Source organism: Diabrotica virgifera, chromosome 2 (assembly GCF_917563875.1).
Source record: "Diabrotica virgifera virgifera chromosome 2, PGI_DIABVI_V3a".
Classification (NCBI taxonomy): Eukaryota; Metazoa; Arthropoda; class Insecta; order Coleoptera; family Chrysomelidae; genus Diabrotica; species Diabrotica virgifera.
The window spans coordinates 61,310,656-61,331,239 of record NC_065444.1 but is presented as its reverse complement, the minus strand read 5'-3'; the positions used below and the strand labels follow the sequence as shown (position 1 = coordinate 61,331,239).

At 32.3% G+C, this 20,584-nt stretch overlaps 2 protein-coding genes across 2 annotated transcripts in view; one reads left to right on the top strand and one right to left on the bottom strand.

The window, feature by feature from the left end:
• Positions 1–9,126: 9,126 nt before the first annotated feature.
• The window catches only part of LOC114329296 (uncharacterized), a 158,662-nt gene continuing 147,204 nt past the window's right edge, over positions 9,127–20,584 (top strand). Inside the window, exon 1 of the mRNA XM_028278343.2 lies at positions 9,127–9,614. The gene's annotated coding sequence lies outside the window, so the exon portion shown is untranslated. The remainder of the gene's footprint in view (positions 9,615–20,584) is intronic.
• On the bottom strand, positions 10,224–20,138 carry LOC126880719 (uncharacterized). Its single transcript, XM_050644765.1, has 7 exons — positions 18,582–20,138; positions 18,244–18,436; positions 17,916–18,011; positions 17,506–17,703; positions 17,217–17,440; positions 14,829–15,311; positions 10,224–10,475 (listed from the first exon to the last, which is right to left on the bottom strand). The coding sequence occupies exons 1-7, from the start codon at positions 20,136–20,138 to the stop codon at positions 10,224–10,226; spliced, it is 3,003 nt and encodes a 1,000-aa protein (XP_050500722.1).

Below are 20,584 nucleotides of genomic sequence, written 5' to 3'. Positions count from 1 at the left end.
GCTATCTAGTTTTTCTTGTCTCCTTTGTTTAAATGTCATAATTTACTGAGGAGACTTTCATACCAAGGTGTCATAATAATCCAGTAACCAAGTTTGTCTGCAACTACTTATTGGGACCGTGCAAGTTCGGAAAAGCGACACCTGGTTTCATAGCTCGGCAACTTTTTCGCACTTTTAATTATATTGGCCAATCATATTGGTCCTGGTTGCTGGATAATTGTCAAGGCCGTAGCCCCAAAAAATTATAAGAAGAAAAAGTAAGATTTAGGTTATGTTATTCAAAGGTAAACAATTGTATGTAGTAAATAAAATTAATTATTAAAATGCAGTACTGCAAGCAAAATACAATTAATTAAATATACTTTTATATATAATAATTGCATATCATATCAATATTGTGAGCAACATATAATTTTTCTTCTTCAATGACAGTAGGTATAAAATATACGTCAATTTGACAATTTCAATTGACAATATGAATTATTTAAGAAGGTTGCAAGATTTCTCCGCCATTCGCGCACGATCCTTTCTCGTATCCCCTCCAAGTACTTGCACACTGTAACAAAAAAGAAGAACTTCTGTTGGAGTAAAAGTAAAGAGAATGATATACTCCAACAGAAGTAAGGAAAAGAAAAGAAATCGATTCTAGATGTAGCTAATGGGGCAAAAAATATGTGGCTTCTACGTTGAGAAGCCGAAGTAAGAAAAAACTACTTTTGCAGTAGTACTTGTATGGGGAATGAAAAGATGAAAGGAGTGATGAACAAATAATATATAGATGAATAGACAGATGCAAACTGAATAGAGTTAGGCTAGTTAGATATGCAAGTGAACGACAACTTGACACTCAAGGATGGATACGGCCAATTTACATGCCTGTCGAAGACAGTAGATCAAAATCTATAGGAATGATGACTAGAAAGGGAAGTATGAAGATAAAAATAGATGCTCAGAAAATAGATAGAATAAATATAATAATATAATAAAATAGAAGAATATAGGAGATAAATAAGATAGACTAAGTTACGGGCGCCAGAAGTTGGTGTAGACCAAGCTTCCAGGTATCTGACACTGCTGTGAAATATTAAATTAGTAAATTCAAAAATGAGGGGAAAAAATTGATATACAAAACAAATAAATATGTATTAAATATAACTACGTAGATTTTTGACAACCTCTGAGTTACGATAAGTGAAAACTATGTGACTATAAAATGACAATTAGAAATAATTACCTATCTGAATATAAATATAAAACTAAGGTTAAATTAGTACTGGAGTAGCTCTTATATAGAGCGTACCCCCAACTTACATCTAGGTTAAATAAAAACCTTCACCAAATAATCTTACGATTGTAATACGTACAGCAACGTTAACTACTACAGGAAAACGACTAATCAAAATACCTACCTAAGATAAACAATATAAATATATATAACTCAATGACTTGGACGGGCAACGGGCAACCAACCTAATTGAACCGACGTAGTCCTGTATGCAAAGATCCTTTTTTCTGACTCGTGGTTCTTAAATCGAACAAGTAAAACTAAACACTATCCTGAGGCATGGGCGCCCATACCCATGGGCAGGGGGGGCGTGCCCCCTTCCTAGCTTTTCGGGTGCTGTTAACTATATATGGTAATCCAAAGTATACAAAATATAATGTGCAAAATCTTCACGTCTGCTCCCCCCCTGAAAATTTTTATATGGGCGCCCATGTCTTAAGGGGATAGTGACTAGGGATTTAATTTAATATACGAATGAATTTAAGTTACGCAAACAAAATTTTGAATTTAAATTACAAGAAACAAACTAATAATATTAAAATATATGGTTATAAAAAGAAAAATGAGAAACAAGCCTAATATTAATATTAAAAAAAAACAATAAAAGTAAGGAACTACTATGGGAAAAAAATTTATTATTATGGGACCAAATTATCTTCCTTTACATAGAGTCATACAAGTGTGGGAACGCTATTAAATTATGTGTAGATAAATATTAAGAGAGGAAAAATAAATACAATATAAATATAGTCTCGGTATATGTAAGGATATGAGTTAAATGTTCTGAATATTAATAAAAAATGTGTAGAATGGTATCGGCAAATAACTATTGCACTGTAAATATATATGTTCCCAAAACAAACCCGCTGGACCAGATATGGCTCCCAAAAGTGTTCCTCGTAGCGTACACCGAAAACCCTTATCGGTGCAGGTAGCATAAAGGTGGTGCTAACTGTCAACTAAGTTGACCTCCTGGAGGTGCAGAAACTGCCTTATAAAAACTGGAGATTGGAGACCTTAGGCTTGTCTCTTGTGACTTCAGAGGGTTGGAGGTGGTTCCTCTCGGTGTTATGAGAGTCTTATTTAAGCTTCATGGAAGGGCGAAGAATCCTCAATAAATCTTCATAGAAACATCTGCAATTAGTCTCCTTGGTTCACCAATTTTCGATAATTATAATATAATTGAAATATAACAATATTGAACACTGAAACTTTTTCAGGCTTCGTAAATCACACGAGGACCTTCGCCCTTTTCTTAACCACACTCCACCATTAAGTGCCAATTTCCCATCGTTTTTTAAGTTTTTTAAATTTCCGCTAGCCAAAAGCCAGACGTCGAATTATTTCTTAGTTTCACCGCTAGGGGACGACTAGCTACTTTAACAGGCTAGTCAACTATCAAAATATTTGGAAAATATATATAATATATTAATTAGATATTATTGTTTTGAAGTATAATTCACTAAAAGCGTTATTTACAATTAAAATGAAATAACTATAAAGATAATTAGAAGTTAACGGAATGTTACATTCCCCTTCTACTCGGAGAAAATATTTTAATCAAAAAATTTTTTTTTCTAAAATTCAAAAAAATTAATAACCAAGTTTTACTCATTTATCATTCCACGTTAATCCGCAAGATTACAATTAACCACAAATTAAGGATCAAGGGAAAGAAGGATGATAATTACACAAAAAACTATGAATCGAAAAAGATGACTCGAAGTCATATTAAAATGTTATCGACATTTTGTCTGAAAGCCAAAACATAAGCTAAATAATGTACTAAAGTTCATAATGACAAATAAATATCGAATTGGCACTAAATCCAAAATTGAACTATCCATGGACATCAGATTTATAAAGGGTATATCCAAGGACGAACAACCAGGCAAAGGTGTGAGCCGATTCTCACCATATGGTGCGAATTATGTTATATAACACAACTAAATATACTAAAGTAAGACCAAAGAAATCAGTAACTAAAATAAGTAAAGAATCGAACACCAGATTCATAATAGCATCTCCAGAGAAGAACAATCAGGAAGATTTATGGAACAGTTCTCGCCAATACCAAATAATACATACAGGGTGTCCCAGACTAATTTAGCCACGCTATATCTCTTAAACGAATAGAGATTTTCGAATGGGACAAAAAGTGGTCTATTCTACTTGTAATACACTTTAATATGACGTAGAAAAAAATCATCCCCTAAATAATTATCCCTTAGTTACAACCCTTAACTTTAATTTTCTTAATAGCACCCTGTATATTTTTTTATAGTTTTTAATGTGGTCTTCTATCGTCTATTCAACGCATTTTTTGAAAATAAAATCGGTTCGTAAATAACCAAGAAAATATCAGTTTAGTTTTGTTAATTATGTGTCCCAGACTAATTTATCCATGCTATATTTCTTAAACGAATAGAGATTTTCGAATGGAACAAAAACTGATCTATTACATAATTGTAATACACTTTAATATGGCGTAGAAAAAAAAAGAATGTGTGTACTTTGTACGCACGTAAGAAGTTATACTTCTATTATATGATTTCAACGAAATCAATATACTTTAAACAGTTTCTCTACTACTTTCCAAAAACTTGTAATAAAACAATACCAAAAATTAAAAAAATTAAAGAATAAAACACACAAACACATTGAAAAATGCAACAAATGATTTCTGAACAATAATTGTTGCCAAAAATTTTAATTAAATACGTATTTTCTGAAAAAAATTATATAATAATATACTTACAATCATAAAATCTATAAAAAAAATAAAAAAATGATATAACTTGCATTGGGCTTGAACCTACTTCCCGTGTATCCCGCCGTACGAGAGTCGAACCGATTTCAAACTGGACCACCTTCGCGTATACGTCATGTGGGAATATACACAAACTGAACAACTTTTTGACATTTTGCTTATATGAATTTTTATTAGTTTGATTTTTGTCGAATTAAAATACAACAATATATAGAGTAAGAAAACGATACATTAGATGAAAATTTGTAGAAAGTTTGTTCGTAATCAGATTATGTAAATTAAAGCATTGCCTAATAGGGGTATAGCATAGCAAGTACTAGGTAAATACATTATTTTTTTTTTACATTTTCCAAATAGGTATGAAGATAATTTTTTATTGGAATACAACTGAAACATTTAGAATTACGTACCTGTGGCTTTTCAAACCTATTTAAAAAGTCACTATAATTATAAATTTGATTTTATTTCTGTCCTCACAACAATAAAAACTAATATATTATACCACATTTTTTTTACCGATAACCTCCATATTGAACAATTATTGACAGATCATTTCAACACCCAATCAGAGCCCGTATAAAGACTAATACCAAACTGTCGGTGTGCGCATGCGCGCGGATCAATATAAATTCACCCTCAATCTCAATCGCGCCTAAAGAAGTATAACTTCAAAAATATCCTCTAAATATTCATCCCTTAGTTGCAATCCCTAACTTTATTTTTTTTAATAGCACCCTGTAAGTTAGGGATGAATTTTTTCTACGCCATATGAAAGTCTATTACAAATGGAATAGATCAGTTTTTGTCCCATTCGAAAATCTCTATTCGTTTAAGAAATATAGCCTGGATAAATTAGTCTAGGACACACAATTAACAAAAATAAACTGATAGTTTCTTGGTTATTTACGAACCGATGTTATTTTCAAAAAATGTGTTGAATAGACGATAAAAGACCACATCCAAAACTATAAAAAAATATACAGGGTGCTATTAAAAAAATTAAAGTTAGGGGTTGTAACTAAGGGATGAATATTTAGGGGATAATTTTTTTGTACGCCATATTAAAGTGTATTACAAGTAGAATATGTCACTTTTTATCCCATTCGAAAATCTCTATTCGTTTAAGAGATATAGCGTGGCTAAATTAGTCTGGGACACCCTGTATAGTAAACATATAAAAGGAATCCAAAAACCCATTAATCAAAATAAATGTGGAATAGGACACTTAATCCAAATTCGGACTATCAATGGACACCAGATGCATAAAAGCATAATATCCAAAGAAGAACGACCAGGAAGATTTATGGACCAATTCACACCAATACTAAATCACATAAATTAATCAGGCCTATGTACACCCACAATCGGCAGTATGAGCCTATACAACCAAATAAACAAAATAAGTGAGGAATCGGACACTTAATCCAAAATCAGATTCTGCGAATGGACACCATATTTATAAGAGCATATCCAAAGAAGAACGATCTGGAAGATTTGTGAACCAATTCTCACTAATACTAAATAAACTAAATTAGGTCTACATACATCCTCATCTGGTAATATGTGCCTAACGAAACTAAATAATCAAAATAAGTAAAAAAAATTCAAGTGTGAGGCAGTGTTAGCCACACTTATCCAGACTAAGTAACAAAGATGTAACCAAACCAAACTGAAAGTAAGATAAATACCTAAAGTCTATTGACTAAGGTAACTCGGTGACTAACTAAAATTGTTTAAGATTTCAATTGGGAATCCAAATCTGTAATAAAAAATGGAGGCTCATATTTAAGATTTTAAAGTTACCCCCACCGCCCACCCCACATCCAGGGGGTGGAGTGAAGACTCATGTTTAGTGTCATTCGATAGATTTTTGAAAAATATTGAAAACTTATTTTTTGGTTTTTTATTTGGAAGTGTGTTTCTATCGAGATATTAGACCGTTTCTATAATTTACCTATGGTATCACGATAAATCGTATTTTCCGATTATAGCGCAAACTATCCCCAATTTGAAAAAAAGTCTCGAATAAAAGTTACTTATTTTTACTTAAGCAATCCAAATATGCAACAACAAATGGGTGTTTCCATTTAAGATTTTAAAGTTACCCCCACCCCGCCTCCAGGGGGTGGAGTGGGGGGTTGTGTTTAGTGTCATTCGATAGATTTTTGAAAAATACTGAACATGTATTTTACAGTTTTTTGATCCCATCTTCATTTCGCGAATTTTTCGATCGTCCTGCGAATTATTCGATCGTCCCAGGAGACGAGTTCCACCCTGGGCACCAGGTACCTCGGAGACATCGCCGTCATGAAATTCGTGTTCCTCCAAAACCCTTATGCATAAAAATTAAACTCATTTTCGTCAATATTTTCTGAATTCTAAATTTTTCATTTTCCATCTCTTCGAGATGTATTTTGAAATACATTTTCTCATGCACAAAAATTTTTGCCAAACATCAATTTAGTTCACAAAATTGCTTGACACTCTCTCGAATCGAATTCAAAAAGTTGCATGACGATTCATCTTACTGCACAAAATCTATATCGGTGACAAGGTGGTCATCCAGATTTCAAACTATGCTTGGTGTAAAGCAGAACTGCATACATGACAATTTTAAAAACACTGTCTTAAATAATATTTACTACCACATATCGTAAGGAGATAATGACAACTAATAATTTAAAAAGTAAAATGGAACAGTTTGAATTTGTCGTGTCAACTATTTTACAAAATAAAATTTTGGAATCTATAATAAATCTATATTTAAAGAGCTGTCACTCTTTTGCAGTCCAAAAATATGGATCTGTCACGCGCAACAGTACTTTTACATGATTGTAAAGAATTTTTATCAAATCTTAGGCAAAACTATATGTCATTTTTACAAGAATTCAAAGATTTTGCTACTAATTGTGGCTTGCTAATTTTAAAATCAAAAGGTTTGGTAGAGTTAAGAAGCATTTTGATGAATTATTATAAGATCAGCGCATCTCAAATGATGAAGAAAGATATAGAGTAGACAGGTTTTTCAGAAATCTCGATGTAGTCATTCAACAAATTCAAGCTAGATTTATAAGCATTTACAAAATGAACGACGATTTTAAAGTATATAGAAGTGGATATCTTTTCAAATCGGATCCAGAATTTTTTGCAGAAGCCAGTACCTTAGTTGCTGCATACTCGTCAGATTTAAGTACCTAATCAGATTTTGGAGCAACTGTAATTTGTTAGAAAATTAGTAAGGACACAGTTGGAATCGGCGACCTCTATTTATGATGTAGCCAGTATTATTCTTATAGATTTTCATTGCACTTGCATACCAGAAGTGTGTCATGAATACCTACATCTTGTTTTTACCCATCACGACCGCTAGTTTAGAGTGATCTTTTTCTAAAGCTTCTTTAGCTTAGCATAGTGACTTAGCCCTTATTACCTATTGAAAATGAAGTTACCCATCAGATAGATATTAATAAACTTCTAGATAAATACAGTGACGAGCGCGCTAATAACCGGCAAAATAGCACAAAAGATGGAAAACGTATGAAGTTGTGAGATAAAAAGAAATGAAACTACTCGAGCTGGGATATTCAGCGATATAACGGGGATAAAATAAAATAATAATGGGGCTTGTGGGAATTGTCAGGCGGTAGCTTTTACCGTCTACTACTAGATGACACAAAAAAACAATTTTCGGAAAAAAATGGACTTAGGCAATTTGCTTATTAGACCGACGATATCTCAAATGTTTCCAACTTCTTTATATCATCTACAGTTAGTGTCCAGTTTTCCATTCCAACAAAGCCGAGAACACGTAGCATTTTAACCTTTAACTACACTCGCTGGCGTATTTTGTACGCCAGATGTAAGAATTCTTCTGCAAACATATTTAAAAATTTAATTTTGGACCTTGTTTATCTATCTAACCTATCACTGGAATGTGCTTTACAATTGGCTTTAGTTTCGTTATCATCGGCGTTCTGGGAAGATCGTGATTTACAGTTTATTATTTGTTGTTTCCGGTAGTGGACAATATACGCCACGATTATAGTAATATAAGTAGTAATACAGTAGACTCGCGATTATCCGAGGTAATTGGGACCGTGACTACCTCGGATACCAAAAAACTCGGTTAACACTGACATCGGTTATATTGATAGAAAAACACGTAAATAACCATAACTGTGGATATTTTAATGACAAAACTAATACAGTTCTGTCTATAAGAGATAAAAACATTTATCTTATCAATATTACTGTTTAAAAAAGTCTAATTGATTTTTGCGTAAGCTTCAATCCTCTTTTTGAGGCGGCAATGTTGCACCAAGGTTGAAAGTTGTAACTCACCAGTTATGACTTTTGCCTCGGTTAACCGAGGGGCTCGGATAACCGAGACTCGGATAATCGCGAGTCTACTGTATAAGTACATATTTCAATTGTTTTTTAGTCATTATGGCACAAAATATACTTTTTTTTGTAAACAATACGTCTTCTCATGTAAACAATCACATTTCAAAATTGTTTTTATTAGTAATTTTATTTATCATGAAATCAGATTCCAGTTATAAATCCTAATTGGTTTACTGAGAAGGAACTCCAAGTATTCGCCGATGCCGAATAAGGTTTATAACAAACAACTAAGTGTATTTTTCAAAAAAAAAATAAACAAATCCGCTGTTTTTTAGTGTATTTTCTTGTGGCGTATAAAGTACACCACGCGTGTAGTTATGTTATAGCTTGATGCGCGGGTAGTTAAAGGATCTTATCCTCAGCTACGGCAAACAATCATATTAAGAATTGTATGTTGCCTACATCTTTAAATATCAAAATAGAGTGAAGTATTGAATCATTAATGATCATCATTATTATTAGTTGGTGTAGTTTTCATAATAATGTTCATATTATATTTTCTTGTGAACATAATAATTAAGGTTTGCCCTAGTTTCCTCGTCTTTTCCATGTCGATGACAACATTTCATTTTACAAATATGCAAATATCGGAAATGAACTATTCTCGATTACTCGATTGTTTAGATTTCGAATGTCAGCCCTTTCATATAATAGACAGAGACAGAATATGTTTCGAATCACAGATTTCCTTTGTTCGAGTTGACAATCGATTTAAAATTAATTTCGTTCTTTAGCAAATCAAACTCCAATGATTTCTGGAAATTTGAATGACAGTTGTGACGGACACTCACGGGTGATTACAGTAAAGTAAATTTCATTTCTGCGGAGAAAAATTGTTGTGACAAATTTTCCAAATTGATTTTATGTTTTCCGAATATTTAAACTAAATTCGTTCATACGTTTCGCCTGACATAACTGTTTTATTTTTTAATTTATCGAAAATAACAAGTGACGAGTCCACATTTTTTTGTAAGACTTTTCTGGAAATCACATTGTTAATAGAACTGAGGTTCTATTTTGGTAACATTTTACCATTGTTCTCCAATATATCAGGCAGTGCCCCTTTTTGTCGGTAATCAGATAGATTCGTCTGATTACTGTGTGAAATATATCTTCAATCTGGATGATGAGACAACATTGACACAAGAACTTAAGGTAAGATTTATACTCATTTCTTTTAATAACATATTATGTATTAATTATTCTGGGAAGTTTAAGAAAGTCGGTGATTCATACATTTAGTATTTTACCTTTTCTCAATCTATGTAAGCAATTTGCAAGAGTAAAAAATAATCTTTTAACTGGTTCCAAAAATTCCAGTCTGCATAATATCTGTACATATAAACAAAGAAAAAATTAACACATTCCGATGAAACTGTATAGAAATTCAGTATTTTTTCTTAATATTGTTGTTTCAAGTCATATAATTGATATTTACTACTAAAAGTATCCACAAATATTTACTACAATATTTTTGATTAGGTAGATATCTTTTAAAGAATAAATGAAAAAATTACTACTACTACATTTAGGTTTATAACATTCTCAGCATTTTTCCGACTTCCAATTGCCACTTCGTCTGGTTGCTCCTTAAATTCTCTTCTATGTTTCTCTCTCTTTTTTCTTTCATCTCTTTGTCTATTCATTTGCACTCTAATTTTTTCGGGGACTACCTAATTTTCACTTTCCTGATGGTTGCCATTTTAGTATTCATTCATCTATTCTTTGTATATGTCTGGTCCACATAAGTTTTTTTGTTGACAGTTAAGGCCTCTGTGATTGTCCCTTTGACTCCCTTGGTAATCCTTTCTCTTCTAGATCTTCCATCTTCCTGCAGCTCTTCTCCAAAGATCCAATTCTGTTGGTCTCAGCATTGACAGTGTTCTCTATTTCAGTGATCATCCTCTTTTTATTTTCTTTGCTGATGGTTTGGTCCCATAAAATACTGTTTAACACCATAATGACTTTTCTACCTGCTGTATTTCTCTTATGGCTTTGTCTAATGTTTTTCATGTCCTCCAACGCTCATAGTGATGTAAGAAGAGATCAGCCAGCAGTGCCGGTGCTAGGGTATAAGGCGCCCGCCTGCAATACTAGCTAAGGCGCCCTTCGGTTTAATTAGGTATTTACCTATATTTAGATATTTTATCTTCTGGCAATGGTACAAAATGTAATTAGGATGTAAATATCTTATTTAATTCTTATTATCTAAAAAAATTATTTTCCGGATTAAAATTTTTAATTTTAAATTTGGATTTTAAATTTTAAAATCCATAGCATTTTGAAAATGAGTGTTTGTCAAACACTACGCATACTGGAGCTGTGAATAAAATTCTATTGCATTGAAAAATTTGAAAGAAAATAATTTTTCTATGATTTTGTGCAACACCAGCAGAAAAAGGTGCTCATTTTGGCGCCCCCCAAACAGGGTCGCCCGCCTGCAATGCATCCCTTGCAGGCCCGTTATCGCCGGCCCTGTCAGCCAGAATATTCTCGTTCTCGAGAATATTCTCTTGAGAGTTGCTGTATCCTTAATCGTGCTAAGACGATACATAAAAAAGAAAAATGAAAAACGGAAAATGTGGATACAGCTTTTCTAAGTAAACGCAAAACAATGAGTAATTTAACTATGGAAATAATGCTAGACAATTATTTGTTTCAAGAATTTTACAAGAATGTCAAAAAGTGATTTCGAACTATTAATAAATAATGGTAGGGCCAAGAATAGAGAAGAAATGTATTATATATCTTATATATCTCTTCCATTTGTCTCATAGTTCCAGAAGTATGCCAAGTTCCACAACTCTGGATGTAAATGTACTGCATTAATAAACCTTCTTGTGATTTAATTTGACCAAGTATTCATCTTTTCTTTGTATGTTTTGACAAAACCAAATTAAATTTCAACAGAGTAGTTACAGGAAATAAAGAGGAAATACAGAGCAACATGCAAAATTTTCCACAGCAGTTCGACTTTATTGGCAACGCATCAGGCACTGCAATAGTGTTCAAATACAGTAAAATTTCGTCCACATGGCTCAGCCAAATGGCAATATTTTCATTAGATGGCTGTAATGTTGCCAGAAACATACCAAATACAGGGTGAGTGGGGAGGAATGTGCCAAACTTCAAGACTGTATATTATACGTAAACATAATAAAAAATAACTCATATGTTGTTATTCGATTTTCATTTGTTTCCGAGATATGGGGTGCTAAAATTTTTATTGCAAACTGACGATTTATTTATTGCTCTAAAACCGGTTGAGATGTGCAAATGAAATTTGGTGGTTTTTAAGACATAGTTGTTGCGCATGTTTTGACACACAATTAAGAATTTTATATTCACCATTGGCGCACATACGAGTAATAGTCTGAAATTTTTTAAAGAAAAAAGAATAGTACGCCACTGAAATATTTCAAATTAAAAATGATTTTTGAATTCCCTGTTTGAATTTCTGACAAACAATCTATCTTCATATTTGTTCATACGATGCTTCGTTTTCATGCAAAAAATAAAATATCTTAACTCTTACAACGTATTCGGAATAAGTTTCTACACATTCATACAGAAACTTCGTCGAAAACTTTGTAAGCGTTATGATGTTTTACTTTTTGCATGAAAACGAAGCGTTGCATGAAAAAAGGGAAGATAGATTTTTGCGAGGATTTTTGTCAAAAATTGAACGAGGAATTCAAGAAAAATTTTTAATTTGAAATATTTCAGTGGCGTACCATTTTTATCTTTAAAAATTACAGACTATTATCCGTATGCGCGCCAATGGTAAATATAAAATTCTCAATTATATGTCAAAATATGCGCAACAACTATGTCTTAAAACCCACCAAATAAATAAATCGTCAGTTTGTAAATTGTCAACAAACTTGTCAACAAACTTTTCTATTGTCAAAGAATTTAAATTGTATATACTTACATATTATAAAAATATCTCAATTGTAACTGTATATTAGGGTTACCTAATTTTTTTGAATAAAATTCTTCTTGTAAGAAAAATTTTAACACCCTATATCTCGGAAACAAATGAAAATCGAATAACAAGATATGCATTATTTTTTATTATTTTTACGTATATTATACAGTCTTGAAGTTTGGCACATTCCTCCCCACTCACCCTGTATATATTTTCGGCAACATATTGCTTCAAAAACTAGCCCGTCTAAATGCCCCTTTAGATGTAGACAAATCCATGACTGAGCTGACGACTTGTGAAAAATAAAATCCCACAACTTCTCATCAGTAAGTACATTGAAATGCAGAATGTAGATGACCAGGATGAGCTAATGATAGAAATAGATTCTTAACCTGAGACCTCATGTTTTTCTGATTAAATCGCCACATCCATTACTTGCATTATTTGTTGTTAAGAGGAAACTTTAATTTTTTTATCAAATAAATTTTGTGTTCTCTGTTATTTTTGTATTTTGTTTATATACAGCGTGTCGACTTAAGTTGGAAACATATGGGAAACTTTTTTATTATTAATTTTACGAAAAAAAGTTATTCTTTATAAAAAGTTCTGCATGCCCCAAAACCTAAGATTCAATCATCAGATATCAAATTTTCTCAATATTATACGAGGTATGTCAACAAATATGAATTTCGGTCAAGGGTAAAGTACCTTTAGTTCTCTCAATATCGAAAATTTTTATGATAAAAAGTTGTTTGGAATTAAAAACTAAGATCAAATATGCAATTACATGCTTCTAATTGAAAAAAAAATTTCTCTAAAAAAATGGATACCCAACATCGTTTTTAATTATTACAAATATGATAACTCGTTTATTATTCACTTTAGTAAAAAAAAGTTATTCTTCATAAAAAGCTTTGCATTCTAAGACACAACCAGGATATATCAACTTTTATTAATTTTATACGAGGTGTGTCAAAAAATATGAAATTCGCTCGAAATTATAGTACCTTTATATTTCACAATATTTCAATTAGAAGGATGTAATTGCATATTGAAACATAGTTTGTAATTCTAAACAACTTTTTTAATAACCGTTTTCAATATTGTGAAAAATAAAGGTACTTTACTCCTGGGTGAAATTCATATTTTTTGACATACCTCGTATAAAATTAATAAAACGTGATATCTGATGATTGCATCTTCGATCTTTTTTTCGTAAAAGTAATAATAAAAGAGTTATCGCATGTGTTATAAATAAAAACCAAGTTAGTATCAATAAATTTGAGAAAAATTTGGAAAATATTTTTTTCCAATTAGAAGCATGTAATTGCATATTTGATCTTAGTTTTTATTTCCAAACAACTTTTCATAATAGGAATTTTCGATATTGAGAGAAATACAGGTACTTTACTCTTGAACGAAGTTCATATTTTTTGACATACCTCGTATAATATTGACAAAATTTGATATGTGATGATTGAATCTTAGGTTTTAGAGCATGCAGAACTTTTTATAAAGAATAACTTTTTTTCGTAAAATGAATAACAAAAAAGTTTTCCATATGTTTCCAACTTAAGTAGACACGCTTTATAAGGAACACTGTTGTTTAGTCTCATAATTTTGTATATAATTTCATGATTTTTAATACCCTATTTCATCTTCAACAATATCCCTAAGTGCATCATAGGGCTCATTCTCAGAAAATTCTCCATATCGAGAATATTCTCTGATTTTTCATTCTCGAGAATTTTTCAACACTAAACGCACAAGTATTCAGTTTTCTTTTTATTGACTTCTAGACCCCATGTTCAATTAATTTTCAGGCAAAGTATTTTAAATCGTCATAATCTTGAGGCATTATTACTTGATCATCTACAAAGTTGAATGTATATATAGTAGCATCATGCTACTAGGTATAGTCCATCCCACTTTGACTTTACAGTATAGGGAACATAGGCAATGCAGTCATGAGAGTTTTTTGTGCGGTGATGCTGATTCGAGGGGTAAACCACTAGCCTCAAAATTGTACAATGATTTCCAAATTTGGCAATCATTGCTTAATGATTCCCAACTATTTCTGATGATTCCTAAGGATTTCTAGGTTTTGCAATATGATTCCTAGGTATTTCCATATGATTTCCAAGGATTTCCATATGATTTGCAAGGATTTCCATATGATTTCCATGTGGTTTCAAAGGATTTCCATATGATTCCCATTTCAGTTTTTATTATTTTATAGGATTTAAATTTAAAACCGATAATAAAAATAATTAAAAACCAATAATTAAGCAAAGTAGCTTTATTAACATAATAAATAACATAAAAAAATATGTTTAATTTTTTAATGATTTGATGGATTTGATTGTTTTGTATTTCTGTTTAATAGCAATCAAATCATTTCTTTTTAAAGAAAATGGTTCAGTTCCGCTTAGACTAACTGGTCCATAAAATATAAACTCTTTGTGAACATCTTGGATATCATCTTTTTTGGGCCACTTAAAAGTATCCAGGTCTTGTTGTAAAAATTTCACTTTAAACTTTTCTGAGCTGTAGCTGTTGATGACACGCCCTAGATACCATTGTGTATCATAAAACACAGCATAATAAGATTCTAGCTGAATTACTGGCATTTTTGTACTTTCGTTATGGCAATCTTCTAAGTCAGAGAAATCTTCACTCAAAGTTTCACTTTCTAAGCTAATCTCATCTGATTCAGATCGAGATTCAGATGTACTATCTTTATGAGCTCGTTCATGAGGTTGACGAAACATTTTTCTTTTTTTGATATTGCCTGCTGGTTGAAGTCCTTGGCCTGGCTTTTTCCTGAACTGTTTTTTTTTTGATAACCCCTTATGCGTATTTTTAACTGTCATTCCCTTTACTCGGAGCAGTCTGTCGGTTGATAAACGACCCTGTTTTTCCTGAAAAAACCAAATTAGAGTAGATTTTTTTATAATTCGTGTTTTTTTGTCTTTAAGTGTCACTGACAGACACGATTTTTGTGCTTTCTTTTGACCCGTATAGTCTCTCAAATGTAAAGAGTCATAATTATTAAATGTAGAGGTATATTCAAGCAGTTACTAGTAGAAAATAGAGAAGATTTTATTAAAAACGAAGATCACGAAAGTTTCAATGTAATTGTCAGTGGCTCACCGATTCGGTTAAGACTGGAAGAAGTACGAAATGCATGCAAATCCCTAAAAAATAGAAAAGCGTCAGGGCCTGGCGACATAGCACCAGAACTGCTCAAATACGGTAGCAACACCCTGTATGAATACCTAAGAGATCTATTTAATAGATGTATGAATGGCGAAGTCATACCAAAAGAATGGCAATTGTCTGTAATTTCTACAATACACAAGAAAGGCAGTAAAAATATATGCGATAATTACCGGGGAATATCTGTCACAAGCACCATCAGCAGAGTTTACGGAAAAATTATCAAAAATAAAATAGAAGAAGAATACAAGGACTTAGAGGCCGAAGAGCAAGCCGGTTTCCGCGCTGGCAGATCCACCACTGACCACCTATATTGTGTAACACAGTTAATAGACAAACAAATAGCCTACAATCAAGAACTGCATTTAGTGTACATAGACTTAAAAAAAGCATACGATACTGTACCACAAAGTAAACTTTGGGAAGCCCTCGAAAAAACTAACATCAGTCTGAACCTCATTAAAGCTGTAAAAAATCTATACCAACATAATATAGCAAAAGTTAAGCTAGGCAAGGAAATCTCGTCAGGATTTGAAGTGAATAAGGGTCTTAAACAGGGCTGCTGTCTATCGCCGACACTATTTAAAATATATTTAGAGCAAGTTTTGAAATCCTGGAAAAGGAAATGTAAGAATATGGGTATACCGCTAAATGATGATAACATGCTATACACTCTATGTTTTGCGGATGATCAGATTCTTATGGCCCAGGATTATCACGATATTGAATATATGACCCGAAAAATCATAGAAGAGTACCGGAACTGGGGTTTAGAAGTGAATACCAAGAAAACGGAATATATGTGCGTTGGAGGTATACAGCAGGATCTAGCGTTGGAAAATGAAATAACTATTAATCACTGTCAGGAATATAAATACTTGGGTCTTACAATTACACAAGATGGAACGTTGGACAAGAATATCCAAGAAAGGTGCACACAAGGAAGGAAAGCTATCGCATTATTGAACAAAATCCTATGGGACCAAAGTATCTCCAAAGAAAATAAACGTAACATCTATAACAGCATTGTTAAGAGCATTATAACATACAGCAGCGAAGTTTGGCCACTTAAAGAAAAATCCGAAAATATGATCAGAACAACTGAAATGGACTTCTGGAGAAGATCTGCTGGTATATCAAGAATACAAAAAATCAGAAATACAAGAATATTGGAGATAATGGATGTAAAGCATACAATAATGGACGATATAAAAACAAAGCAACTAAGATGGTTTGGCCACGTACAACGTATGGAAGAAGACAGATTACCCAAGCAAGTGCTACGATGGGCACCAAAAGGACGGCGGAAGAGAGGAAGACCTAGGAAAAGCTGGATAGAAGGAATCCATAGGGAAATCGGAGAAAGAGGCTTGAACGAAGACATGTGCTACGATCGAGAGCAATGGCGATTGGGAATCGGAAGACGTCGTAGAACGTTATAAACCGATTATATATATATATAATATATATATATATATATATATATATATATATATATATATATATATATATTCAAGAAACTCCCGGTCTTCATTAGAAAAGTCTGGCTCGAGGTCTGGCTCATGTTCCTTTGAAATGGTATCAGTGATAATTATACTTCCCTGCACCTCTTCTTGCTCTTCCGGATTGTCACAAGTCGGTAAATTAATTTCTATACAACAATCCCTGTTCATTTCCATCCCAATTTTTTTAGCGTCAGATAGTGCGTCTTCTTGGGCCTTTTTAATTATGTTAATCATTTCATCAGTTGATGGAAACTCAGTTACTTTAAAGACACTTGAATTATTTCCAAGTCGTTTGTTTTCTTGCCTGGGGAATCTAAAATTGGGACCTGGAAAATAAAGGATTGATCAAATCGAGAATTAAAATAACTTTAGCAGCCAATATGTTATTTACCTAAGTCTGTGCTTATCTCATGCATAGCTTGTATACGTTTTAATCTTCTTAAAACATCCAGCAGTGTATAATTTATCATAGTTGAAAATGTGCTACTCATGGACCGAGTTTCTCTAAATACTTTTTCACATGGCTGACTGCTATACAGCCATGGAAGAAAAGCTTCTGAAATTCCATTTTGCCGAAGTTTTTCAATGACTAAAATAATTCCATGAGCGTTTATTTCTATGCATGTATAGGCATTTGTGGTGATAAAATTCTTTTGGATATTTTCACCATTTTTTTTTAGCCAGGCTTTCCAAATACGCATGAAAAAAGTTGAATACCAAATTAGGTATACTCGTCTTTCAACACTAATTTCTTTTAACAAGAATGCATCCAATATGTTGCGAGTCAGTATTAAATATTGCCTTGTAGCTCTTCGGCGTTGGGAACTTCCTTAAGCATATTTGTGGCATGTTCAGAACTTAACTTGTCTATTGCATTGAAGTTCATTTTGTCGGAAGCTAAAAAGAAAAGTGTCAGTGCATAGCTCAAAAATGTTTTGTGGACCGAAAATTATTATCTATGTAATACAGCCAAATGCATAATAGTCCTACCATAGCTACATACATACATACATATATATCTAGTTGGGACTTTAATTTGAATAAAGCTGACAAATTGATATATTTTTACGTTTTTCTGGAAGATTCTTGATTAGAAAAGTAAGTAGCAAATTTATTCTAGTATACTTACATTCAAGGAAGCTCTTGCATAATAAGTGTTTATCTCTAGGATAGTTTTCAATTATGTACCGGATATTGTCAATAGATACTCGTTTTCCTCCCATATTCATAGAAATATTTTCATTTAATAAACGAGTCTTAAGCTTCGTTGATATATGTATAGTGTCTTGAAAAACTGCTGGATTTTCTAAATTGTAATTCGCCTAAAAATAATTACAAATTAAGTATAGAATAGTAGAGCAAAATATGTATTGTTTTCGAGATTGTTTTATAGTGAGAAAAAAAATAAAAATTTTTGAGGTTTTATAAAATTATGAATTTAGAATATCACAGTACTATATAACTAACCTGAAAATAGGGAGAGTAAGGGTTCAATGAAGTAAATGACAATTTCGATATAATTTTCATACTTTTTAAGCACCGAGTGTCACCATCGCTTGAAAAGCCCAAAATTGTAATTCCATGTTTTCCTGCTTCCTTTATGAGATATTGCCATCGTTTATAAACATCTTCTGAGGTAAATCTATTATCACTGCCAAATATTGATATACAAAATGCGGGTGATCCATCTACTAATGGCTGAGCCATAAAAATATATGCATTTATTGCTAATGTTTTATTCTTAAAAGCATTTTCAATGTCGCTAACTGAATCAACTGGGAATTTGTTAATGCGAGGAAATCTCGTCTGTTCCTGTAAAGGTGCTACAAAGCCAACCATTTGATTTGAAGCTGAATCATATTGGACTTTTTTGATGAGTGCAGTTTGATCTTCGGATATAAAAATTATGGGTGGATAATTTCTCTTTTGTAAATAAAGTTTTAAGTCTTCAATTCTCACTTCACCCTCTAATATATTATTCATTTCTTCTAGTTGTCTGTGAATAGTTGTGACAGAAGGCAGTATATTTTTTAAATTTGAGTGCAATATTTCATAACTCATCCTTCCTGCGCTAATGAATATATAAAGCCAGAATCGTTTCATTCCATCATCAAATTTATTTGTGTGTCCTGATTTATTTTTAGAGTTTCTTATTGCTGAGTCTAATAGATATTTTAGTAGGCCTTTGGTGCCATAATTAAATTTATTAAAGCCTTGATTTTCGGTAAGGATACTTAGGGTGTTTGTAACTTCTGGGTTAGTGTCTATGGCATGATTTATGGTATTTAGAAAAGTTGTTATTTGTGTTTGATGATATGGTAACTCATTTAATATGCGCAAGCTTCTTTCTCTTCTGGAATTGCTATCATCAAATAAAGATTTAGCTTTGGGAGACTTTACTTTTTCAGAACCATTATTGCTTTGATTGATTTCCGCTACATTGTCAAGAAAGAAAAAATCTTCCAATGGAGATGAATTGTCTGGATTATACTCTAATTCAGATACTGGGATATCATTTACAACTTGGCTGGCTCCTTGATGTTCCTCAGTAGAAAAATCATTAACAACAATTGTTCTTAGTTGACTCGACGATTGATTATCTGTTGGAGAGTCTGTGTCGAGGTCTGTGTTATAGTGTAAAAAAACCCCATTAGGATTATTTTGCTGTGCCTCATCATGAATTTCGTAATTTTGGTCAATGAACGAATCATTTTGACTCAATTCAGTAGTCAATTCCAAGTGCAATCCAGATGATGTCGAAGCTCCATAATTTAAATCTGTATTGGGATCGGTTAGGTCAAAGAGATTTCCTCTTGGATCTTCAAAATCTTGGTTTAAGTCACATTTTTTATTAGCATCTTTTTTTATAAAGTTAAGTATAGTGGTCTGAATTTCGGGTTTCTGCGGTTTAATCGGTAATTTTTTAGTTAAGTTGGTTCCATCATCTTTAAAATGTATTTTATAATGTCTCAGGAAGTTTGAAATCACCCATTTTCTGAATAGGCTGAAGAAATAAATGTACATAAAGGGCAAGATATTTTTGCAGTAAATTCACCATCCATTTTGACTTTAAGGTTTTTGGAATTATTTAAAACATCTTGTAATCGTTCTTCACTAATTTTGCCTTTGTCGAATTCATTTCGTGAAAATTTATCGATATAGCTTCGACTAATATTTAAAACATGCTGCATCGCATAATTAACTTGCTCTTCATCTTGAGAAACACAACCATCATTTGGAGTACAAAAACCATCGCCTTCATTACCACTCTCAGATCGAGATGTACTTTTATTTGTCACTGTTCTTCTCTTTTTGGGGAAAGTTTTTTCAGCTGGACAGCCTTCAGACCTTTCACAAAGAAGTGGACGTTTTAGCAGTTTAATTTTTTTTTTCTGATTCTTCCTTTACAAAGCGCAAAAGCTTTTTATGGCCTTCCGGAATTTTAAATAGAGAGCATTCTTCGCTGACAA

Excerpts from the sequence above, each read along its gene's own strand:
- LOC126880719 (XM_050644765.1), bottom strand. The coding sequence starts at position 20,138 with ATGTACATTTATTTCTTCAGCCTATTCAGAAAATGGGTGATTTCAAAC. Across the intron at positions 18,437-18,581 it reads CTTACTCTCCCTATTTTCAG|GCGAATTACAATTTAGAAAA; the intron begins GTTAGTTATATA and ends AATTATTTTTAG. Across the intron at positions 17,441-17,505 it reads TGAGATAAGCACAGACTTAG|GTCCCAATTTTAGATTCCCC; the intron begins GTAAATAACATA and ends TTTATTTTCCAG.